Source organism: Fulmarus glacialis, unplaced genomic scaffold (genome assembly GCF_000690835.1).
Source record: "Fulmarus glacialis isolate BGI_N327 unplaced genomic scaffold, ASM69083v1 scaffold4883, whole genome shotgun sequence".
NCBI lineage: Eukaryota > Metazoa > Chordata > Aves > Procellariiformes > Procellariidae > Fulmarus > Fulmarus glacialis.
The window spans coordinates 38,979-65,145 of record NW_009204726.1 but is presented as its reverse complement, the minus strand read 5'-3'; the positions used below and the strand labels follow the sequence as shown (position 1 = coordinate 65,145).

Genomic DNA, 26,167 nt, shown 5'->3' with positions numbered 1-26,167 from the left:
AAAGGAAAATAAATGTCTTCAATAACCACCTACTGCCCTGGTGGGCCAGGGCTGTAATTTGATTTAACTTCTACCTTCATGAGCTGTTATTCCCATATTCTCAGCTTAGCCACAAATGACAATTAAGTTGCTCGGTATTAGCTGCAGAAACTGAAAGATAAATCAAAGTCAGGAGGCAGCTTGTTTTCTCTCCAGGAGCTAGGATGTTCGCAGGCATGAACCCATCTTTTAAAAAGGAAGTAAAATTTAATATAAAAAAAATCATGGTGATTGTCTATTAACTGTATGTGCTCTGGTAAGTATACAGGTTTGCAAAAAAATGTAAAAGCTTTTATTTAAGATCCCAGATGAAAAAGAGGACATGAAAAAATATGAATAAATACAATTAAAATATGTAAATACTTTTTTTTTAAACAGTAATTAGTTCTTTAGCTTGAAATTCTTTTTATAAATTAATTCTCCAGGAAGGAAAAGCCTTTTCATTCCACCATTGCTAAATCTTTCAGTGCATGAGTTCGAGGTCTCTTGGCCTTGTAGGTAGGGCGCAGGAATTCTATTTTTCTCTTCCTGGTTTCCGCTTTATTCTTATGTCTTTTCAGCTTCCTCCTTGCAGCGATGTCAGGGTTTGCTACAGTCTAGTGAAAACAATACATTTGTTTGCTTAGTTACAACTAACAACTGTCCCTGTAAACATCAGGTACGTCCTAAGAAACCGGTGACTGGTAAGACAACACACGGGTTTTGTTAGGCTCCTCAAAACTGAGGGTATTCTGGCCCCTCTGCCCAGGTTTACCACTGCTCCTCAGGTTAGCAGGAAGGCACAGCATCGCTGCCAGCCAGAACCTGCCCAAGAGGCTGATCTGAAACAGCTTCTTGTGAAGTTTCAGAAATGAAACTGTCCCAATTCAGGATGAAGTTCTTGCTCAAACTCACCTTCCCGATCAGCTCTCAAGCCTTTAGAGAAACCCTATTTCTTTTTCCCAGAAGAGAAAGCAGACTCTTACCTGCAAAGCCCTCTGCTTTTTCCTCATCGCTCTTCTCTGATTGGCCTGTTTCTGCACAGAAGAAAAGGCAAGCGAAAAAGCCTCCAGTCCCACTAACTTCTTGAGCAGTTCTATGATTTCTTGGGAAAGGTTTTTCAGCGTTGGATCTAATAAAACAAAATTAACTTGTTTAATCTTTTCAGCAAATTGAATGAAAGCCAAGAGCCCAGTAAGGATTCCTCTTCATTTGCTAAAGGACGACTGTACTGATTCATCTTGCCCAATATACTGTAGAGAGCAGAGCAAAGGTGCTTGTGAAATCTGCTGGTTCTTCACCAGCTTTCCCGGAGGACCACAAGTGGCGCTTTGCATAGGCAAACAAAAAACAATGCTGCTCAGAAGCAAAAGTTTTTTTCAGAAGGATAATGGCATCCCAGAGGTTATTAAAAGTGGCTTGATCTATATAGCCACCAGGGCTCTTTTGGAATAGGCTTTGTTGGAAATAGAGGGGATTCCAGCCTTGTCAGTCAGCATCTCTGTCGAGTACACACAATAAGGGCTGGCTTAATCTATCACTAGTTAGTTAAAATGTATTAACTACAATCACCGAAAAAGAAGATATTGGGGGGAAAAAAAGGCTACAGAGAGATGCTAAGTGAAAACTGAGAGCAGGGCAAATGTTTCCTTCAGTCTTCCAACAGATCCCCCTTCCATGTGCTTGTACAGCCTCCAGAGAAGCTTGTGTAAGCTGCTTGCCTCCACAACATCCTTCAGTGACAAGTTCCCTGGGCCTACACCCCCTACCATGTGAAAAAACATCTCTGCAGTTATTCTGAAAAATCATTTGAAGGCCCCTGGTTCTTGTGCTGGCAGAGAAAGCAAAAAGTTGATCTTTATCCACTCAACGATACTGTCAATCTCTACCATATCTTTTCCAAGTCTCTTACTTGCTTAGCTAAAAAAAAGAAAAAAAAATGGTAGACAAGGCAGCTGTTCCTTACCTAGAACACTGTCACTGCCCTCCTCTAAGTTTTTTCAGTTCTTTTGTACGCCTTCTGAGATGTGGGGACCCAGTGCTGCACACTGAATTTTCATGGCACATACAAACACAGATTGAGAGTAATACAACTCTTTTTTGGTTTGTTGTCCGTTCTTTTCCTGACATTGGATTTTGCTTGACTTAACACGTTTTCATGAACTACTTAAAAACCAGCGTCTTGTTCTTAAGCCAAGAGTCTCTTGCGTTAATGTGTTGTCTTTCCCCCACCAGGCATGACTTCTTAAGGTCTTTCAAACAAACACGGTCTCCAGGGGAGAAACAAGTGTTGTTGCTCAGGTAGTATCTAGCAGGACAGAGTGACCTGGACTCATTCAGGAGGAAGGGAGAAGTTCTGTGCACAGTTTAATAGGTGTACGCCTGCCTGCACACACCGCGTGCTGCATTCGTGTAGCAGGCAGCTCTCTTCCCCTGCCTGCAAAGGTTACTTTCTGTCAGTCACTGTGCGCACATGGCACACAAAAGGAGGAGCTTGGGGAAAACAATAAGCAGCCACCAAACTAGCAATTCCAACTTGTACAGTCCCTTGCTCTACAGTAACACAAGCTACCATAAAACACACCCTCTTTTACATTAAAACTGAAACACACTTTTAGCCTTAGGGCATGGACCTTCATGCCCCAAGGACTCACAGATCTAACATGGCAATTCAAAAAGAATGGCACTTAGCAACAGCCTTGTTCTGGCTTCCTCAACACCCACACTCTGTTCCTCTCCTCAGCAAGCACTCCATGAGTCTCGCCACAATGAGTCCACCCTTGATTACTACACTTTTTCCACTACCTCACATGCTCAGCCTGCCTAACTTTAGTCGTCTTTTTTCTTTGTCAACATGTAGATTTTTGATCCAGCTGTCGAACACTCTCCTCTTTTCCTGGTATTTTCGTTAGACGGCACATAGGTAAAATTAACTGATTAGGGCATCTAAGCCTCAACAGACAGAAGGAATGACAGGCGGTGTTTGTGCCGAGGCACAGCTCTGACACACTTACCTCTTTGCTAGTCTTCGCGAGGGAAATCACTTACCTTGCTCTGCATAGGTGCTGTTCAGCTCCCTGTACAGAGGGGTGAGAACTGTTGGAAGGTACGGCTTGATCCTGTCTTTCCCCAGATCTACTGAGATTGCTCCCAGGAACTTAAAGATGCAGCTTCTCTGAAAATGAGTGCATAGGACATGAAGTAAGGAAGGTTGGAAGGAAATGGCCTAACTGAACTGCTGCAAGAGGGCTGTGCATCGCTGTGCAACATACAAGGCATTGTTTCAGACACACTACTCAGAAACTCACTACTGTTACAAGGTCTTACTGCAGCCAAGTACAGCCTTTAGATGAGACAACCCCATGGGATCTGTAAACACGTGAGCTGCGACTTCACCAGGTTGGCAGCTGGTAACACTCTGAACAACAGGCTTGTTCTCACTGTTCTGTACTGAGGCAGCTGAAGACACGAAAGCTCAGCCTCTGCAACTCTACACCACGGGGAACCACTGTGCTTTTCCTGAAGCTCTCCTACACCCTCCGCTTCTCCTAGCGAGTAACTCCACACTGCCATTCCCCTGCCTGCATAAACCCAGCACTCTTGGGCTTTCAGAGGCAGTGCTCTGTCACCTTCAGCTTGGTGCCTTTGGCCTTCCCACCCTTCCCCTACCCCACGCGAGGGCTGGAAGCAACTGCAAGGAGAAGCAGACTGGCACATCTGAGAATCCCGAACCGAAATGCTTGTTTCTTTGGCACCTACTAATCCTCGCTTCAGTGCCAGCTCCCACCACTCTACAGCTGGTCCCCTGGAAGCAAAGAGCCAGACCAACACTCTCCTGTGCCTAGCACATCAAAAGCAGTTGCTCTAACCCTGTTCTTACCTTTAAAGGGACCTTAGGGGAATATGCTGCTTCTCGCTTTGCCATGAGAGAGAGCTTCTTCATTAACCATAGCAATGTGGCTGGCTGGCCTTTCTCTTCTGTGTCCTCCCTTTCTCCCTCTCCTTGAGCAGAAATGTCTTTCTCTTCCTCATCTTCTGAGGCCTCCTGCTCTTCCACTTCACATCCGAGTTCTCCTTCGGCCTCTTTACCTTCTTCTAAGGCAGGGGCTAGCAAGTAAACAATTTTTGCCACAAAAAGCAAATTCTTTATAACCTGAAGTGTAAAAACAGAGTAGTGAGTCACTGTGGGTTCCCCCAGTGTCAGCACCAGCAGTGCCCAGGGTATGTAAGAGCCAAGGCTAGATCTGAAAGAGGAATTGGCCAACCCAGGAGGCTGTAATGGGTTCACCCCCTGCATGTTGCTCCTAACAGGAAAGCCCACCTCAACATCTTCCTCCAGTTTGGGAGAGTCTTTCACCATGAAATACTCTGCCTTTTGTGCTCCAGCACTTCCTGAGGCAGGGCTGCTCCTTTTGTCTTTTCCACCTCTGGCAGCCCCTGGCTCTCCACAAGGAAATCTCTGACCAGGTTCACAGTGGAGTCTGACCTTCAAGCAACAGCATAAAGCTGGACTAAACACTCCCAGCAAACACCCAGGGCTTCAGTACAGCTGCAGGGAACCAGCACTAGAGATCTGGATCCCTGCTCCAGGATGTGGCTGCCCAACCTGCTCCAGTCTGGGTTGCAGAGCCAGACTCTCCCTGATGGAGGGGTGGACAGAAGGGACCCCAGTCCTGCCCTGCATGGTGCCTCCCCCTTCTGTCCCTGCCACCCCTCAGCCCTTCCAGCAGGCTGACACCAAGGGAGACTTTTCTGGGCCCCTCTGAGACATGGACCTGCTCAGATGCCCTCAGCACAAAACAGCTGGCCCTGCACTGTGTATTTGCCCTGAGCCACCACCAGCCAGCAGCGCTGCTGCCCTGGCTAGGACGTAACACTCCCTCATGGGCCTGGGCCTGCTCTGTGCCCTCCTGCAGCCCCAGCCCTGCTCCTGCTCTTACCTGCTCTCCCAGAGACAGGTCCAGGAACTTGGACTGCAGCTGATGGCAGAATGCAAACACGAGTTCCTTCATCTGGAGAGAGGAAAAAGGAGAAGGGAATTACTCCATGAAAGGGAGCCAGTAGCAGAAACTCAAAGCAGTGTTTTGCAGTCACCAAAGGCGGTTCCCAGGGCAGGCCAAGGGATCGGCTCAGCACAACTTCTGCCTGCATCTTGCGGCCTAGAGGGGAATCTTTGTGCTGCTGAGACTAAGACCCCAGAGAAGCCCCCTCCCAGCAGCAGAGACACCTCCTCAAATGCTTTAAGTGATCAGGATTATGCAGCAGACAAGCAACTGAAAAGAAATGTGCATGCCAAACTATAACACTATTTGTCTCCCAACCAGGGAATGGGCATGGGCAGAGGGGAAGGAGTAATACAGACATCATTACCTTTTTGTCCAGTTCAGTAGTCAAGAAGACTGTGGCTGCAGACAGCTCTGCTGATGTCTTTTTCCTCTTCCCTGCCTTTCTTTCCCTCCACTTGTTGACAAGATCTTCTGGCTTGTAAGATGCAAACAACAAGCCAAAGATCTCAGTAGCTGTCAGCCAGACCCAGCTGTGAGGATACCACAGGTGAGACTGGACATGACCTGGGAGAAAGAAAACCTCTTTCAGCACAGGAGCTGGTCCAGTGAGAGCAGAAAAAGAACGAGGTCCCTCCAAGAATTACCACAGCACGTGCTACAATAAAAAGGTGAAGGAAATGAACTGTGCTTATCTGCTCAGAAGACAATCAAAGACTTCCCAGCAACTCTATCCAGCCAAAGCAGAGAGCAGCAAAAAGCTACCGGTAGCCAAATGTCCCCACAGTGACCAGGCGTTCTTGAATGCACGCACAGCACTTCCAAACATCCAAAGATGGGGCCATTGCTGGAAAGTGATGGCAACTGGGCAGGAAAAGTGGGCATGGCACAAAAAGACACTTGCTCCGATCCTGGCTGACAAGTCATGTTTCTGCAGCAACTATGGTCCCCTCAGGGACTCTGTGCCACAGCTCATCTGCCCATCATGTCTGGGGACTGGCTGCTGTGAGACTCGGGTGAGCTGGCCCTGCAGCAGATAGTCAGATTGAACCCCTGGATGAAGGCTGAGGATGCTTCAGAGAAGAGATGGAGTTGCCCTCTTGTCTCGCCTCTGTCCAAGCTGCACATCACCAAGCAGTCCAGGATTTACAAGAGTTCTCTCGTATCTCACTAAAGGCACCTGGCAGGCTGACCTCTTCGAAGACATTAACCAGCCAGATCCAGACCTTCTGATAGCAGCAAATGAAGCAATTAAAAACAAGGCAGCAAAATGCCAATAAGCCAGCCTAATGTTGTACAATCTCACTCATAGGGAAATTGCTTGAATCAAACAACCTCCAGGCCTTAACATCCTGGCAGACACACAGTATTTACAGCACTATTACCATGTGTCATCGTTTGCTGGCTGGTATGTATGATGTCATCAAGAAAATCTCATCTTCCCAGGAGAATGGAACGTTTTCATCCAAGAGGATGTAATTATGGTCAAACATGCAATAGTTTGCAACTATTTGCTCTTGGTATAATAGAAAATACTTCCCAGCAACTGAGACAGAGGGTGTGTTGTTTTCATCAGCCATGTAACCTTTTCCATTAACATCTTCTCTTTCACTGCCTAGTAACTGCTGTGTATTAGCATTCTGCAGCATGCAAACCTTGTACGACAAAGTTCAGTTGTTTATACTAGGGTGTGAAAAACCACACGGTACACAAAGAATCTTCCTTGTAACACAGCCGTAATAATTCTTGATACTTACCCCAGATATTGCTCACAACATCACTGTTCTTGGTTAACTGAATCAAGCTGCACTCTGTGATTAGCTTTGTTACCAGCACAAGAAAGCTGAATAGCAGCCTATCTGCTGCCTTCTCCTCCTCCTCTTCAGTTATCTAATAAAATCAGCAAGTCAAGAAAGATGCTTATGAGAACCTGAAGACAATGCTTATTTACCCTACTAGATACATTTCAGATCAACCCTGCAAAGAAACAGAAGACTAACTTGTACCCAATTCCCAAAATAAACAGAAGAGAAGCAGCTTCACTAAAGCATTTCCTCTGGAGACTGATCCTCTGCAGGAGAGATTATTACTACAATCATTCTTGTTTTTTATACAGACATTACTCTAACAAACTCTTAGGTTTCTAAATGCAAACAATTACACACGCAATGTATATCATTTATGTCAATACATGTATTTGTGCATATTTGATTCTCATTATCAGACCCAAGCCGAGCTCAGATTTGCCTGTGTCACCTGGGAAGCCCCACATTGTTATGACAACACCCTGTGCACTGTGTTTTACTAAATCACCTTCAGGTCCTCACCCTGCCTGCAATCACCAGCTGGTTTGATGTAACTAGTCAGTGCCTCACCTACATGTCACAGCACAGGGGGTGATTACACTGAATTTCTCCTCACTGCAGGTATTTTATTTTTGTCTCTTGCCAATTTACATACCCTGAGGCTCTTCTCTCTTGTTCAGCATGTTGCACATTAGTAACACACATGGTCACTCCCCAGGCACAGTGACTGGGATCCCCTTGGAATTATCACATGCCAAGCAGAATCTGAGGTAGCCTTCTTACTCTGAGTTAATCACATGCACTAAAAAGATTTTCCTTAAAACAAAACCGTGTCCTGAAGTACAGGAAGGGAACTCCTTTGAAAGTTAAAGCTGTAGATAACTCTGAACAAAGCAGACAGTCACAAGCGATGCACTCCTGACCTTCCATGCTTACACAAATCTCTGCATAGCAGACGCATTTCCCAGTTAAACAGATGTTGTCAGTGCAATCGTCAGGCTGTTTTCCAACTAAACAGATTCTAACCCATCCCAGTGCTACCTGTGCACCCTGCCATTCTTTCTGATGGTGGTTTTCATAACTCCACTTTAAACAAAAAAACAGAAGTCCCTCCTCTCCTGCCAGAGCAGGAGAGACCAGAAGCAGGGAAAGCTATCTCGACATGCATACTGCTACAAGCTGTCAACCCACCAAGTCATACAGTTAAAAACCAGAAGCCTGAGACTCAAGGGCTGTCTCAAGAACCCCTTCCACTCACAGGGATCTTGACAGAGGCTGGGGCAAGGAGCAATATACCTTCTGGTTACACAGTATGGCTGCAGGCTCAGGCCAGGTGGCTTTGCAAAGTTCCTTTGCCCCTTGTGCTGCGACATGTGACATCAAATTTGGGCTTACAGACAACAAATATGGTTCTAGGTCAGTGAGGTCCCCTTCAGAACAAATCTGTATGTTTCGTGTCTTTCCTCAGTCCCAAACAGTAGGTCCAACAGTTAAATCTCTCCTACACTTCTTCCCTTTTTCTATTTTCTTAATTCTCTTTCCCCAAGCCTCACACATGGGAAAAATTACTTACATCTTCAAATTTAATTGGGTTGATTTCTTTTTCAATCAAGTTAAGGACAGCTTCAAGCCTCCGTTCAAACATTACTCCCTCCACTTCAACAAACAAACCGCATGCCTGGGCAGCCAACCTTCGGTGTGAGCTCTGCCAACAGAAAGAATAACACCCCTTGTTACTTCTTGATAATCAAATCCTGCAACTCCCATGTGCAGGAGCTGGCAGCAACTCCTACTTTTGCCTGTAGCAACAGCATCTTAAGAGAAGCTGGTTTTCAGAGTACTATTGAAAAAGGAGATGCTGCCAGCTGGGAGACAAAAGCACCTGGCAGCACAAATTATCCCCGGAAACACACCCTAAAACTGAATGCTGAAAGGCCTTTTCCAGCCCAGTTCCCAGCTGCAAAGCTCTGGGGGCTACTTTGCACTCTTTGATTCATCGCAACAGGCAGCTCACAGCTATAAACCAGAACTAAACATGTTAGAGATGAAAAGGATGAAGTATTAAAGAACACTAGTGCAGAGGGACAGAACGTGACTCCTGTTTGAGAATAACTAAACACCCAGGCACCCAGATCAAAATGGGAAGCCTGCAAGACTAGGTTTGCCACCCTCCAGCTGCTGGCGACAGACTGAAACAAGTCTAAGCTAAAGACAGCATGAAAAGCCAATTACTGGGATCAGAAGTTTTAAGGAATTTGCTCAAACCTCTAACCTGAGCAAAGAGTACACTTGGTGAAACACCTGACCCAAAAGAAGAACTGTAGGAAAGCAGCGCAATGCAGCTGGGAAGTCTGTAGGCTGACCTACAGAAGCAGCAGTTCCCTACATCTGCGCAGCTATATGAAGCTATATCATTCTTCCTCCTCTTACTAGCAAGAGTTATGGTGCTGAGCACAGCTTTAAAGAGCTTTTATTCTAAGCTGAGTCTTGCCCATACTCCTTTCCTAAAACTACTAAGCCAGGCATAACTGAACCCACCAATCCACCAGACCTGGTATTAGCAATCCCTCACTTGCCTTAATCTTACTCAGCCCCCAAACAGAGTCCAGGCCTGGTCAGTGAAAAGACCAAAGAATACCTTCTTGCTGTGAAACCACTCTGTGACCAGCGAAAACATCAGATCTTGTTTTTCATTGTTTATCTTACTGAGGAGAGATTTACACGTCAAAGCTGCCATCTTTTTGCATTTGGCAGAGTCATCATTTATCATCATCATACAAAGAGAGAGAAAAAACAGCCCGCAGTATTTGTGGAGGAGATCCTAGAAAGAAACAATCATTAGTCAACTGCACATCCCCAAGGAGCTTCTGGCATTTAAAGGGGAAAAGAGGGGCATTTGTTGCACAGCATATAGGAACAATGTCAGCCCTGAGCGGGGTCCACGTCAAGGCAGGTGAACTGAAAGGACGGGATGATCCAGTTGTTGGAGCACACAGGGAGCGTACAGCAGCCCCAGCCCTGCTCTGACTCGCTAACGTGTCCCTAGGACAGTAACATGGGCATCAAACCTTAAAGGGCATTTTCATGCCCAACTCTCACTGAAACAGGCTTAAGTCCCTCAGCACTGCAGCAATCAGCCCAAAGGTCCTTCTCTCAGAGACAGCATCTCTTTGCTACTTTACAGAGTTGCAGGGAACCAAGCTGAGATACTAAATCTAATCAGGCGGTGGTGAAACACAGCTTACTGTGCAGAATTTCTCTTCCTTCCTCCCAAATTCTTGCTTGATTGCACTTCTCTCAGTCACCTGAGTGCTCAGTCAAGCTCCAGCTGCAGAGCTTTAAGGCAGCTTAGCATTTTGCATATGTTATCCTACATAGATGTACGGTTATTTTTTAGCTTTCATTTTGATCCACCCCACTGAGAAGCCCTCCCTCTCCAGTCAGGCCAACAAAACAGATACGGTACATCACATACCAGTTCAGTCAACAACATCCCTCGTGAATGTTGAAAAAACCCCACAATGAGAAAACTAGTCTAGACTTCACTTTCTATTCCTACCCCATTCCCTAAACTGGTTGTGTTTCTTCCTGGCATAAATAACCATCAAGTTTATCCAAACTCCAGCTGACAGAGCTTTATTTTACTTGCAGACTGAGCACATTAGATAAAGAAGCTCTGCAGAACTTCCAGCATGTCACTTCTCCTTTGGAGCAAAGCCAGGTTCTTTGGAGATAAGTGAACGTTCTGCTCATGATAAGAGATAATAGGAACTACCAAGTGCTCCCAAAATAAACGGCTCTGAAAATGCTGTTACTGCAAGCCGCAGTAACTCATTGATTCTTGGAATACCCTTGGAAGGGGTGCTTGTTACCTGTGGGAACATGTCAAGGAGGTACGCAATCATCTCCAGTGCAGATTCCCTTCCAGTTTCATACTCGTACCTGTGAGGAAATGATTAAGGCTTAGGTCTGGGTTAATACTCTAGAAAGTTACTAACAATTTGCAAGAATGGCCAATGTCAGAAATACATGCTGACAGGGATCTTTCTACAACAGCTACCAGAGCTGGTCTGATACTTACGAGAAGAGAAGCAACAGACCCATCAGCTCCATCTCCCAGAGCACGGGCACAGAGAGACAAAAAGGTGAAAAAGGGCTCCAGCCAACTTAAGTCAGCACAGCCGCACCTGGGCTATGGTGCTGGGGGACATGGTAAACTACTGTCACCTTGAGCAAGGGAGGAGTCATGCTCAGAAGGAGATTTCATGCTGAATTGGTGCAATTGATCTCAACGGTGCCGGCAACTGCAGTCGAGACCATTGCCATGGGACAGCAGTCATATAAATGCATCTTCCCTTATTCTTTCTGGATTTTCCAGTTCACCTCCTTCACAACCAGTGGAGCTGGTTAACCACTAGGCAAACAATAGAACTTTTGCTTACAAAGAGATAAAGAACAACAAAACCAGCTGTGAAACAGGGAAGATAAAAGGGGCTTGCTTTATCAAACAGCCCATTTCTGAAAAAGGGAAGTGTTCTAGAGGTAGGAAAATCAAGACTTCAGCCACACCCTCCCCTCCTCATGAACAGGCTCTAGGTGGCCACTAAAGTCATACTTAAGCAACAAGGTTCTATTCTAACAGAGATGTCGGGAATATAAACTCACTCCAGTTGTGCGAGCATGAAATCCAAATTGCGTTTCAGCTTGTCACCAAGGGGGTAGTCCAGAATATATTTTAAGTAAATCTGGAAAGAAAAGAAAAAAAAAAAAACAAACAAAAAACAACACAGAGAGGAGTTACAAGAAACACTCAGCAAAGCTTGTAAAAAGGTTATGAAAAAAATAGTGTGATGGTGCAGCAAGTTTATGAGAATCATCCCTTTCTCCTCTATTTTTAAGTTCCTATTACACAAGGGGCCAACAACTGCTCTCAAGGTCCATGCCTGGAACAGGATCTGCAGGCGTCTGACAACTGCCAGATCAGTCTTTAGATTATTACTCTGAATTGCGCAGACTTCTGTTAACAGAGATTCTGCATCCTTCAAAATCCATCCTGTAACTATGGAAATGCAAAATTTGGTTAGGCACAGCTCCTGCTGCATCTGTATCCCAATGCTTGAAATGAAGCAACCAATTCTGTCTTTTGGTGGCTTTTAGCTTGGAAAGGAGGAGGAAGTTGTGGGAAGGAATCATGGATTTGTGGCAAATTGTCTTCTGCTAGAATTCAGAAAAGGGCAAAACTCTTAGTTACGTGGGCCTAAAAGCCTCCAAAGGTCAATCCTGCTGAGCAGCTCTCTGAAGGTACATCATGGCAAGCAGTCTCACTATAGGCAGGCAGTCTGCGATTCTGCTACGCATCAGTCACAAGAACTAATGCCAGCCAGATAGCAAGGGGAACAAGGATTAGTAAGAAGGGGAAATGGGGTTCAGCAGGGCTAAGTCTGTGAGAGCTGGGATGGCCACACTAAGCCCTCTAGCTTGTTAGACTGCTGTAAGTAAAGTGAGAGACTTTCCATTCTACCAACCTGCCTGCACTGGACTCGCACCGGCTCACTCTGACCCGTGATGGCCAGCTGGGCAACCTTCTGCAGCACATCATCAATTTCAGGGACAATCAGCTTCCGGGATAAAATAGCCTAAAAATGTGAAAGCACAGCTGGAGCCATGTCATTTTGCTTGCACAGTATGAGATGCAGTACTATAACCTGGGACTACACCAATCTCACGTAGTACATTAACACTGACTTCTTCACATCTTCAAACATAGCCAGAGCAACTTTATTAAAAAAAAAAAAAAAAAAAAGGTGGCTTACAAATCCGTATCTGTTTCTTTTGGAGGACACAGAATACCTGGTCTAATAATGAGGAATGTCGATTCTTCAGCAAAAACATCCTCAGACCCAAATACATCCTCATACGCCTCTGTATAAAACAGCCTCCCAAACAATTTTGAAGAGTGACTACAAGTCAAACAGGAAAGCTTTGCTGCCTTCCCCGCCCCCCCCAACAGAGAGCCTTAACAGCGTTCTGTGGCCTGTTCCTGACGTGAGATTGTACAGCCTTTCACCAAGAGGCAGAATCACTGCCATTCCAGTGGCTCACAGAACCCATACGCCTGCTGCACAGAAATACCTTGAGAAGGCCAAAGGCAGTGGCTTGGCGTGATGAATCATAAATGTCTTCTTCAGCAAAGCCAAGCAACACTTGGAGTTGTTTGCTTGTTATCTGACTCTTTGCATTCTTCACAAGTATTGTTACACACTACAAAATCAAATTGCACATTGTCAATACACATGCAGTGCCATAAAACGTAGCCTGGCTGTTTATACCACTTAGGTTTGAAAAGACAAACTGCTGCTCTGAAACATGCAGCTAACACTGTTCTCATCATATTTTGCTTTCAGCTGGCAATTCTGAGACAAAAACTGAACAGAAGCAAATACACAAATTCAGAGTAGTCCTTGAAATGAGTGGGGATGCTCACAGACATGAACCATGATGCAGGAGCACAGCCAGGAAGAGGGGAAAATTCTTCTGGCATTGGCATTCAGCATGAATTACTCTTAACTTTCCCTTATGCTCAAAAGCTGTTATTAATTCAGCAACACATTTAGAAGACATCTACAGGAAGACACTGCACACCGTAAGAGTAGTTATTACTACTATTAATTGCCTCCTTCCCTTGTCTCACTTCAGCTGCAAGGGTTTACTTCAATTCATCATGTTAAAAGCAAGCTATTCCAAGTACAAAACTGATGCCTCTCAAAAGACAGGGTGGTAACAAGATACTATTACAAGGAAGAAAAAAGGCAAATAAAGTTCTATAAAAACACTTCTTCAGGTCCAAGATGTGCATTTTTGGGGGATATCTTTAAGTTTTCACTTGGGAAAGAATCAGCAAGGCCACATTTGCCTTGATACCTTGTGATCTCCAGACTACCTCTCCAGGGACAGCTGCAGGAGAGATCTGTAGTTGGAAGAGTCTCATTCTACAAAGTTAATCTTAAAGTAGAAAAGAGCAGAGCTCGGTCTGACTTACTTTGAAACAGCTCACAACCAGGTGGAAATTCTGGCCTTTGGCTATTCCTGTCTTGGCAAATTCTTTCAGCAAGAGGAAAAGCTGCTTGATCAGTGGCTCCAGATTTGTACTGACAGAAGGCAAAGGGAACTTTAAAATCCATACCAAGGACTGCAGAGCACCGGTTATCACCTATAAGAAAGAGCCAAAGGACAGCACATGGGTACAATGACACTGACAGAACACTTTTCTCACTCTGTTACAGACATGGTCAGGCTATCTGCAACTGTGGTAAAAGGCAATTAGCTAACAAAAATCAACCTCTTTCAAATCATCCATATGTAATACAAAGGGTTTCTCAGTTCTAAAAACACTATCTGCCACTCCCTAATTCTCTAACTTTGATTTTACTAGGTAAAGACATTAACACCATGCTGATTCAGCAGACAGCAGGAACTCTTTCTGGAGCAGAGGTGCCTTCAAGGCATAGAAGTTGCTCTGCCAAAAACTCAGGTCACCTGAAAGCCCTGCTCCAAGTATTTGGAGGGATATGAGGCATGCCTTCCATTACCGAGAAACTCAAGGTTTAATGGATTCCCGGGAAATTCAAGGTTTAATGGATTCCCTCCTACGCTCACTCAAGCCCAAAGCTGCCCACACAGGAGGCTGTCTGCGGTGCTGGGAATAAAGACAGTAGAGTTGGATCAAAAGAAACCACAGTTGTGACGACACTGCTCCCAGCAGCCACAGGACCTCGTGAACCTCTTGTAGATAGCCTACGAAGTCTGCGAAGTCCTTGTATGAACATGCTCCAGGAGAACTTGTCCATACTTGAACCTGCAGCACTAGGGGCAGAGCATTCAGTCCTCCATCAGCCACTATCCTTCCTCCCCCTTGGGATATCATGTCCTCAAACAACCTAATCTGCACACCTATGAAATCAGGTTTGAAAACCAGATGGCTTTCTTTTCTCTTGCAGATCAAATGCAAGATGACATTTGCGGTCAGGACCCTTCTTAGTAGAACATACAGAATAGACAGACTCCAGCTCAGAACTGTACCTTGACATCCATAGATTTCAGGCAGTCTATAAGCAGCTGAACAAAAGGGTCTAACATTTCCAAAACATGCTCCTCAGAAGAATTTACTTTAGACCTCTTCAGGCTCATGTGCAGCAGCTGGCATAGAAAACACAGGACGTTCATCTCAAAGTCAGGCTGGGACTCAAAAAGTCAAGTAAGGTTCCACATTGTTTCAGGTTATAGTAGAATTCATGCCATATCCCATTCAAATATCTGCAACAGCTGAGCACTTTTTATAGCTCTTTAAGAGGCACCGTTGGAGTTATCACATGCAAAATAAAGTTAAGGCTAGTGGCTGTGTTGTTAACACAATATATCCAGAATACCTTCCTTTGGGTACTCTTAAGAAAAAATTTGACTGCAAAGCTTTGTATCTGAGGAGATCCTTACCCGAAGTCCTGAATCAACCAAGATATACGTGTTAGTCCTGCTGCTGACACGTGCTTTCTGCCCTCCTCTCGTGGGAGTGGGTTGGAGCAGCAGGCAGCTCTCTGGTTGCAGGCGAGGATCTGGAGGAGGTGCAACTTTTTTTCTGAAAAGCAGTGTATGGCAAAGGAAAATATTCAGATTTCAACCCTCTCCACAACAAGCTTGCTCTTGGGAGTGAAGAGAGCTGGACTGTGCTCAGCTGCCACCCACACAGCAAGCAAAAGCAGGTCACAGCCAGAACACAATGAAATAAAACGAACTTGAGAGCAGCATGACAGACAGGACTCTCAGACTTGAGAACAATATCACTATTATGAAGATAACAAATGCACGCTGATTTCTATAACATCCCCACTTTTTTCTTCTCAGTGGACAGACAAACTTTGGTAGTTCCTTCAAGCAAATATACCTGCTGCCCCTGCCCACTGCACTTCATTTACTGATATTTACTTCAACTACTGATGGCTTATAAAAACTGCTCCAAGAAGTCTGCAAACAGCTGTCAGATCCTAGAGCAAGCCGGCCTACATTAACATAGGAAATGCAAGACACCCAGACCCAGCTCTCAGCAGTGACACCACCAGATGGAGAGGAAATCTGATGGTTGTCCCCAACTTCTATACCAGCACCAAAGTGATAAAAGTGACAGCCCACAGTTTCTCTTGTTCCTGACCCAATGAAGATGCCCAGGACCCCAAACACCTCTTACATGGCAATTTGTAGCTCACTTCTAAACCCTGCCCCTCATCCCTTCATCCAAACACCCAAATGCATATAGCAGCTTACCAGATGGTGAAAAAGCCTTCCTGAAGGCCCTGAGCACTTGCAAGAGCAGACTCCCATGAGTTCAGCAAGTGCTCACTCCCATTTCCGAGCTTTCTCCTTGCCCTCTGACTGCCCAAATAATTCACTTACATTGAAAACAAAAGGCAAATGAAAGCAAGGAAACCCTCATACATTTGATCAGTTAGATTTGAGAGCTGCCATTTCTGCAAGCAAACCTCCCAACCGATAACAGACCATATGGATAACATCCTGGAACTCACTTGGCCTTCTCAGTGAGCAGAGGCAAGTTTTCACTGATGAGACCATGACTGAGGAGGAGGAGGGATTCTGCGTTCATGTCTGAATTGAAGATCAGCCCTGCCATGATGTGACGCAGCGCCTCATGCACCTTCCGGACTATCTTCAAGCTTGTGGTGCTCTCCAGAATCTGCAAAGGCATAACCATGAGAGTCAGGAGGGCAACATGAGGGCAATGATCTGCCATGTGTATTCAGAAATCATAGAAAAAGCCAGAGCAATTCCTCCCTCATCACCTGCTGCCTTAAGTCCCTAGCTCTCTACATGAACAGCATCCCATCGCCTCAGCTCTGCCCCAACATCCCTCCCTTTCTCTCCAGCCTCTTCTCAGACTCCAGCCAGTTCACCTACCACCACCAGGACACTCCAGAGCTCGTGAACAAACCAGGACTCCATTTCTGCGTGAGCTTGCACTCTACTCAAAAAAAATGCATCTCTGAAAAGGCAATTATTGCACATGGGCAGAACCTGAACACATTTTGGTGACATTTCCTTCATGCACAAAAGATCAAACCACAGAGCAGCCTTGCAGGACTTCGGAGTTCCAGAGTAAATGGCATTAACAAGAGTTGGCAGAGGGAGAGGGTATGGAGAACTCATAGTGGGATGTTTCCTCTCTAGCAAGGGGAGCTTCCCAGAACACCATTTCCTGCCCTGGACATCAACAGCAAAGTCTCAATTTATGAGCTGGGTGCAAACTGCCTTCCAAAAGAAAAATGGGGAGCTAAAGTGGGATTATATAGGAAATGTCACAGTAGCCACCTGGAGGCTCTAGAGTTTCTTTTAGACCACACAGAACTGAGAGTGCTCAGAGTTAAGAAAGACTGGCTGACTTTTCTTACCTCTTTCAGTGGCAGAATAAGTTTCGTCACCTGGCCCTTTCCTATGAACTTTCCAAGAATTTCATAGGAATCGTAACTCTTGTTCTTGCGCGCTTCCATGACCTTGGAGACAATTCCCTTCACTTCCTTCTCTTCAGCTATATTCCCAAACAACTCTTGGTTGAAAATCTTTGGAAATCAGACAAGAGAAGTGAATGAGGAGCAGAAAAGCAGAGACAGATTCCTCCAGTAGCACCAGAACAACACTGTTTTTCCCCACTCACAGAAAAAACAACTCTCCAGGTTTCCCACAAATCATGTCTACCTTTGCTTTGTCAACATACAACAGCCCAATTTGAGCAAACCAGATGAGGAAGCTGTTCTCACACCTCCCTGTGTGTTATGACACAAGGCGTGGGACTGCACTCAGACCAAGACATCCAAATATACCCCATCTGGGTGGCCAGCGGAGCCCCTGGGCTTCCTGGACCGCATTGATTAGATGTCTGTTGACTTGCTCAGCCATTTAGAGTACAGGAAAACATAGTTAGGTATCTTAAATCCATTCCCTCTCAGCATGCAGCCCCAAAGATACTTCGCTGCTCTACAAGGGGTCTGCTGATGCCTCAGTAGAAAACAGTCTCCTTCCTTTGCAGTACACACACAATCAGCCCTGTTTGTCACCAAGTCCGAGACAATCTACACAAAATCTTCTCCTCCTAGAGCCTGCCCCAGGCACTTCATGATGCTCTTTCCTTCAACCTTGAATAGGTTTTACCTCAATCAGGATATCTAAGCAGGGGTCCAAATCACCAGCACTGAGCCTGGTAGTAAGGCCCTTCAGTAACAGGTTCACAGTGAAAGTCAGCACATGGAGCTAGAGAAAAAGAGAACAGATGATGTTTCCAACCCCCTGCATAGACCTCTTTAATAATACTGGATGGGGAGACTCCCCCAGTAGAGACATCACACTGCACTTGAGCTCTCGTTATAGGAAAAAAATCACTGGGGGGACAAGAATCCATGTACCAGCAAGCAGGAAGAGGACCCCTGTCCCTCCACACAGTGGCAGGAGGGCCAGAATCTCCTCTTTCCCCAGTGCTCTCACTGGTATTTTTAGGCTGTGCTAACCGGTGCTTTCACTTTTAAAGCAGCCAGAAGCTCACGCTATACCACTGTGGTAATTCATACAGAAAATTATCTTAACCCAAACCACTGTGGAAAGACGGAAGACGAATTAATAGCCAGAGCCTTGGCTCTTGATCTAAGAAGCAAGACTTCAATTAGCATCACCACATACTGTCTGTGCAGTCTCTGCGGCAACTCACCTCAGATGATGCTTGGCCCTAATGAACTTACTGGAAAGATTCCCACTAATTTTACTGGAACCAGAAATTCATCCTTCACCTCCAAACCTCAACTCTTCACTGAGAAGACAGAGATCCTCTCGTCCTCCCTGCTTAGACTCTTTGGGTACAGACACTTATTTGACACTTGTCATAACAAAGACTGATGTAGGCAGTAGCAATAATATTTAGTTGTATTATACCAAGCTATTCTACCAAGCTATTCTACCAGTGCAAAACAATTTCAGTAGCAACTTCCCTTTGGATTTGCCTCCTAACACGTTAAAAAAACCTACAGAGAGCAAAAGATGAAGAATTTCAGCATTACCTGGTACCCATGGACGAGAGTGGACTGCATCTCTTTTAAAATGTACAGAAGGTACTGCACTCCCAACACTTCCATGATTTTAGTGAGGGTGTTACGGGCAATGTCCCGGATTTCCTGAAATCTGTTCCTCAGAAATGTGCATAGGATGCTGGAAACAGAGATAGGCAGCTTAGTTCACCCCCAAACAGAGCAGAACTAATTACACTGCTAGGGAAGGTGGCTGTTTTTCGGGGCTGTTTACAACCAGAGCTATACTCAAAGCCAGCCTCACAGAAAGGCTTTATAGTCATACACACACCTACTGTCCTTCAAGACATTTTACAGATGATCCTTTTTTTCTGTACACTATTATCTCCCCAGCTCTGCCACCCCGACCTCTGCACCCTGTTTCACAGCTCTGGTCTTATTTAAGGATTTACCAAGTTCCTTTCAAACTTAGCTTTACAGAAGTCAAATGCTGGCAGAGGGGAATGTCACTAGGAAAATGAGTTTCCAAGTAAAGTATTTAAGGACTGTTAGGATGCCCCTCTTGGATTTAGCCTTGTATGTAACCACAGTTCTCTTTCCCAGCACAATGAACAACATTTAAGGAGCTCTGACAGGATTTACCTTGGCAGGTTGGCTTCCATCACTTCTTGGGGAAGACACTGCATCATCCTGACCATTGCAAAAGCTAACGGAACACGAACTACCTCGTCATCGTTCACAACGTTGGATTTCACAAGCTTGTGTTCCTCGTCTCTTTTAACCTTTTTAAGACAGAGCAAGACACAATGCACTTTTAATAGACATAAATAAATCCTCCTTTTTCTCAACAAACCCTAGAAGAGGCCAACAAAGCAAGTTGCTGTCCTCTGCTGACTACAGGAAAAATCCAGACAGCTAAAGGACAGGTGAGATGAATCCCTGTGTTTTCAATACAGAAGGTAAGTGGTGTGCTAGCAAGTGGCTAAGAACTTTTCAACAGGCCGCACAAGGTGAATCATTTCACTTGTGTGGTTCAAGCCAGTTCTCAGCAGGGAGGTGAAGACACCACACCCACAGTGACCAGAGGGTCTGTCAGTCATCTTCATGACACACTAAAGGGGATAAAGCCTCTTTTGTGCTTTCAGGTGGTCTCTCTCCAGTTGCGCCTGGTTTTTGTTTTGTTTTTTTATCAGCTGCATTTCCACTGGGATCTTTGAAGTAGCACCCCAACCTTTACAGTAGCAGCACAAGCCTGCAAAAACCTTTCCAATGCCAAATCCTCACCTTTGCAACAATACACCTGTGCAATTTAGGCAAGATGTTGACTGTAACTGTATCTTGAATGTGTTTGATCAGACACTCCAGCTCCTCTTTATTTCGGGGTAAGAAACAAACAGGTTTGGTCACTTGCTCAGCATCTTCAGATGTCTTAGCTGCTTGCTCAGGTTCTGCCGGCTCCTCAGGGAGATTCTTCCCTTTCTTTTCCTCAGCCACCTCCTCTTCCCCTTCACTCTGCTCCAGCTCCATGGCTTCTTCACTCTCCAGCACTGGCTCAAGGTCCATGGCAGTAGCTTCTGCCAAGCAATTGTCAAAAGCACAGGTAAATATAGGAGGCCACAAAAACTGAGCCCTTAAAAGAGACTCTTGTGATGGCTTTGGTCTGGACAAAGCTCCTACCTATCATCAGCGACAGCAAACAATCACTCAGCATCAGAGTTGTTTTACTGGTAGAGAAGCTCTGGCATGCCCGTTTCTGATAACCACCCCTCAGGGCTAGGCTTAAAGCAAAGACTTAGCAAAGGTCAATGTGCCTGAACCTTAGAGAAGTGCCATTCACTTACATTTGAGAATTTCACAAGGCAAGAGGTCCTGACAAGCACAGCTGTGAGATAACCTCCTCCTTCCTCAGAATATCCCAAAGGCTACAATATAGGTAACCACAATGGTGAAGAAGCCAAAGATATCACTTCTTCCCATGAAATAGTGGGGGGAAGCAAAGCCGGGACATACAGCACCCTGGTTAGGCTGCAGATAACAATGAGAGCAGCCGACATCAAGGACACAGAGCTCAGATGTGGCAGCAGCCACATGGGTGGGTGCAGACCTTGGAGAACTCCCAGATTTGCATAAAATCAGCCTCGGCTGTTTTGGCTTATGGAGGCCTGGGATGGAGAGGTAACGTGGAGATGGTTCCTCCCACGTCTCCTCACTGCGTCAACACACAGGAGGACAGTCTGCATGGCTCCTGAGGAGGTAAGTCAAAACTAGCTTTCCAATATGCACATTTTAAAAAGCTGGGAGTAGCTGACCTCAAGAGTAAAACACAAAATTTCAATGAGCTGCACTTTGAGCAATTAGAGGTAGTGTTTCTATAATCAGGAGCAGAAAGCTCACCTTGGTTCTCAATGGTCACAAGCTGCTTTTCAAGTGTTTTGTGGTCAAAGTGAAAGGCTTCCAGCACTGTCTCTAACAAGCTACGGAAGGAAAACACAGAGAGAGATCAGCTCTCCACCCAAAAAGGAGAAGCTGCATAGACCAACACAACGGAAAACCTTAAAAGAGCTTTTTAAAAAATTTTAGACTCAGTGACAGTGCAGCTTAAGGAGGTTTATCCTGAAATAAGAACCCAGGAAATAAAAACTGGTTGCTTTTCAGCTAAATGCATTCAATGACCCAGCTCACTGTGAAACCTCACAGACAATGGTACTGGAGCAATGGAGGTGTCCCAGGAGCAGGGACAGCCTGATAGGAGCAGAAGCTGCTAATACCGGCATGCGCTCAGTGAGACACAGCGTGAGAAAGCAATGACCTGTTAATCTTTCATAGCTCAGTCACATCAAACTGCAAGGCCACGCCTACTTTCACTTGCATAAACCCACCTCAAAGTCGGCAATCTCTCATCCCAGGGAAGAGGCTAAAATCCATGTGATGCTCCTTAAGAGACTGAATTTTGCTTTAGCAGTCTTCAGAGAAACGTAGAGCAGCATTGTTCACAGTACCTACCTGACTCCCAGCTTTGGACTGATCTGTCCCGTTTGCAGGACATGGATGAAATGCTTTAAGTGGTACAAGTACGCTGACCATGAGAGATGTTGGCAGACAGCTCCAACAACTTCAACCGAGGCTGTTACCATATTTTCATGCTGGCCAAAAGACAGAAATTCAGTTGCTGTTAGCATTCATGCTGAACATGTGTCTAAAGCATACTTTACTCAAAGCAACAAGAGCCAGAAGAAGCCAGATGTCTGTCTAGGGGGGGTGCTTGGTATTCAGCTCTTTTAGATCTCCTCCCGATCGCCAGGTAAAAAATAAAATAAAATCACAGCTCACCAACGAGATGTCCAGACCCACTTCCTCCAAATATTTCTGCACACATTTAACTTTTTTGACATAACTAAATCTATGGGCTCACTTGTGTGAAGAACTAAAACCCAGGCAAGATACCTAACCACAGACACATGGCACATTGCTGGGCTGCGCTGATCAACTAAAAATACACATCGTTACCCCATTTCTGATGTGAAATAAAACGTGTTTGGTTTTTCACCAAGGTTTCAACCAATGCATTTTACCTCCCATTGGTCAAAGAGTGACTGCAATCACTCTACTGATGGGCACAGTCTGTATGGCTGCAGGTGCTGGGTCCTGTACCCAAGCTCTAATTGTTTCAGCTTCAGAAGAATCTTTCTGCCAGTAAGGGAATTAGACACTTGCTTGGTCTGACATAAGCAGCTCTGATGTTCTCCTGATAGTGCACAGGGAACTTTTTCCAAGTCGCAAGTAGAAAGTCTATCCACATTGACATTACAAGGCATTTCACCGCATGTTTTCAATAAAAGTTTGGAAAGTGACTAACAAAATGTCACCCTTCAAACTTTAATTACAAAGTTACTAGTGATTTCAGAGGTTTTCAGCTGATTCCTGCAGTTCCCCCGTAACTCCAGAGAAAACGGTGTTTATGCCCACCTCAATTACTAGGCACAGCCTGTGTTCCCCACCACACACATTCTGCTGCCAAAGAGTGACCAACCTTACAACTGAACAGGAACAGAGCAGTTTGGAGGCAGCGGGGAAAAAATAATAACCTGATTACAATAAATGCAAACAAATACAACCCCAAGTAAAAAAGAAAAAACACATTAAAAAAACAAACCCCAAACAGTTAAGAGATCCATCTTCGAGAAACAGGACACGTTTCAGATACAGGATTGGGCCCAGACTGCATCTGCACCTTCCAAACCCTCTTTCTGCCACCAAAAGAAGCACAGCACTCTTGTCTGAAAGGGGAACACTCACTCCACAAACCTATCAGTCTTTTAAAGTGGTTAGTCTTTTAAGGAGAATGGTATACAAGAAAATATTTAAATGGATGCATTCAATTTAAAAGCCTACCTTAAGCATTTTTTCATTAAAAATGGCAGTAGTAGCATAAGGCATGATGTAGTTCTGCAGAGATTTGGAAGACAGTACAAGGTTTTTTTCAGTGAGATGCTTAGCCAGTTTCCTCAGAGCTCGTGCCCTCCTGTGGATCTGAGCCAAACATGAGAGACAGTGAATGAGGTGGCCCTTGAGCCACAGCTAGCACAAGGGAGCACATACATTCAGCAGTTATGAAAATGCCTCCATTTTAAGTAATGACATAAACATATTACGGTCATTTCCCAAGGACAAGCCATGCCCTTTTCCTTCAGTCTCTGGGCTTTCACTAGGCTTTTGCCTCAATAAATACTCCAACTCAATGGGATATTTCACTGTGAATTCACAATCATAAGACTGTGCCATCTTCAGGTATTAGACAAGGGAGGCAATTGATACAAGATGAGAAGGCCTGATAAAATTACAAGGAAAAAAATTTAGACTCTACATATAACTACAGATGTAGCAAAGGCTCTCTCTGATTGCATCTCTGAAAGCAGGCAAAACGCATACTGCAAAAAAAAACAGGAGACCATACTGCAAGAGAAAAACAGACCATACTTCAAGAAAAAACCAGGAGACCAGGCTTTGTGCAACATTTATATTACAAAGGCCTGTGAATGAAAAGGAGCTGCACAGCCTCCAGACAGAGACTAGCAGGGAATAGGCTATTAAAAACAAAAAGACCTGTTCCCTGCCTATGCCAGAGGGATCCTCAGGACACTGTTGCTGACTGTGGGCTGGGTCACACACAGGCTGTAATGTGGAGTGGCTTGCTCAAGATCATGAACAATCATTTAAAATGAAACCAATTCTTTTAGCTAAATTAGGAAGAGGTAAAGAAAAGTGCTGCTAAAACATAGAACCAAGAAATTTCTAGATAGAAATATGACTTTGATTTGCTATCACCCATGTGACAACGCCCCATTCCTTTTTTTTTTTTTTTTTTTTAAAAAAAAACCAATACCTAATGACACAGGTTCAATTTCTCTGTAAAGATAGCGCATAGATGCTTTGGAAAACACTACAACACAGTAAAATGCTTTTGCTTTGGCAGGGGGAGGGAGGCACTAAGGAATGCCTGTCGCCTTTTACCTGCATGTGTTTCATGTTCTCAAAGAAGTCCATGTCAGGATCATGGCGGTTGGTCAACTGGACCAAATCCCGGAATTCGGGATTTGCTGGGAACGTTTGAATGAGGCAGGAAAGCAATGATGTGTAGTCCTGCTGGATGCTCTGCAAACAGCAAGCAGTGAGCGTTAAGTACCCCTTGGAGAGGTTGTTACGTACTCCTCAGAACAGCAGTGCTGTCATTTACAAGTGTTTCAGGCCAACAAGTCCTATTCTTTGATAACAGCAAATACACCTGTATTTTGGACTGCACATAGATTAAAGTCTCCCCTCCAAAGAATGAGCTACAACTAAGAAAAGCTGAACAATGGCAAAGAAACACAAGATAGCTGAGTTCTATAACTTTTCAGATTTTTATAAGATTTCAAATGAAGGTTAAGTTCACAGTGGGTACCTGCACTGTCACTGCCCAGCAAGGGACTCAGAGAACTCATCCATAAAACATCTCATACATCCTGGTGTCCTGAAGACAGCTGGAGATATGTAATCAGACAGCACTGCCTTACCTCAGTCTTACTCTTCAGCCCCCTTCTCACAGACTCCAGGAGAGTGTGCTGGATTAGCTCCTTGTAGTCATCTTCTGTGTGGTTGACTTCTGCCAGTCGGCGGATAAGACTGGTCAAGCAAAGGCTTGCATTGTCACTAAGAGCCATATCCCCTAGCTGAGTGGATGAAGAAATTGTACCACATGAGTCTGGATATGACACCTTTTTCTCCCCAAAAGACTGGACTGAACAGTACCACTGGACACAACATAACAAGGCCTGTAGAGACCCAGTAAGTCTTGAGACCCTTCTTGTAGAAGTTCTAGTCCTGAATTAATGCCCGCCCTTCCAATCAGGAAAAATCCTTTTAGATTTACGAGCAGGCCCATACAACTAGAACATGCTGCAACAAAAAGAAAAGCAGCCTTTCAGGACTGTAATATGCCTTTTATACAGTACAAATTGACCACACAGTTCCAGGGCTCACTGATAGAAAGGTGCACCACACTTGGGTGAGCCTTCTTGCTGCACTGTATTTGCCCTTCTGGACATACGGATGAAAAGGCAAGCGGACAAAACTTAAAAACAGGTGTTTGTAAGAAGACTCAAATATGCTCTCTGAATGTTTCGCAGTGTCAAAAAACAGCCAACAGAAATAATTTGGAAGTTAGATTCATCACGGACACATGGTGCACAAAGGAAGAGAAGGAACATTCAGCCAACCTGGATGGTATAGAAGCAGTTGTGCATAACGGGGATGAGGAAGTCGATATCCACTGCTTGCATTTCCTTGATGTGGGCTGTGATTGACTGGAATGCTGACAGACGTACATCGAAGTCGATATCTTCGAGGTGTCGTTGATCAAAGGCATTCAGCTAAGAGAGAGCAACAAGTCATTCATGAAAAAGGCCAGAAACATGACAATACAATGCTGGGGGGAAAAGTGAGCAAAGAAACTGTGCATACCTTAACAACATCAGTAATATACTTCAATTCACTGTTCAAATCAGATAAAGTCTAAAAGGAAACATAAAAGAAAATAGTTTAACTGTTATAGTTGTTAAAAATTTGGAGAACTCAAGACTTTACCACTTGAGACAAAAAATAAAGCAAGCAACAGCATCAATCTTTCTCCTGTTAGAAGCTTAATAAGAGCCATTCTTCCATAAGTTGGAAGATGTGTGTTTTAAGTTCCTAAGTTTCTAAATATCTACACTGAGTGTTTCCTGGGTTT

General features: G+C 44.8%; 1 protein-coding gene across 1 annotated transcript in view; it reads right to left on the bottom strand.

The window, feature by feature from the left end:
* Nucleotides 1-226: 226 nt before the first annotated feature.
* UTP20 (UTP20, small subunit (SSU) processome component, homolog (yeast)) overlaps nt 227-26,167 on the bottom strand; it is a gene marked incomplete at its 5' end in the record, with an annotated part of 64,219 nt that continues 38,278 nt past the window's right edge. Inside the window, 29 exon segments of the mRNA XM_009575080.1 lie at nt 227-635; nt 1,005-1,150; nt 3,067-3,193; nt 3,899-4,171; nt 4,959-5,030; nt 5,389-5,588; nt 6,779-6,911; nt 8,400-8,531; nt 9,465-9,647; nt 10,699-10,768; nt 11,492-11,571; nt 12,352-12,462; nt 12,959-13,087; nt 13,866-14,036; nt 14,906-15,022; nt 15,317-15,458; nt 16,402-16,568; nt 17,281-17,448; nt 18,038-18,136; nt 18,934-19,081; nt 19,534-19,682; nt 20,185-20,474; nt 21,295-21,374; nt 21,904-22,043; nt 23,293-23,430; nt 24,412-24,552; nt 24,954-25,109; nt 25,656-25,808; nt 25,900-25,950. Of these exon segments, the coding sequence (XP_009573375.1) occupies nt 480-635; nt 1,005-1,150; nt 3,067-3,193; nt 3,899-4,171; nt 4,959-5,030; nt 5,389-5,588; nt 6,779-6,911; nt 8,400-8,531; nt 9,465-9,647; nt 10,699-10,768; nt 11,492-11,571; nt 12,352-12,462; nt 12,959-13,087; nt 13,866-14,036; nt 14,906-15,022; nt 15,317-15,458; nt 16,402-16,568; nt 17,281-17,448; nt 18,038-18,136; nt 18,934-19,081; nt 19,534-19,682; nt 20,185-20,474; nt 21,295-21,374; nt 21,904-22,043; nt 23,293-23,430; nt 24,412-24,552; nt 24,954-25,109; nt 25,656-25,808; nt 25,900-25,950 (4,122 nt within the window).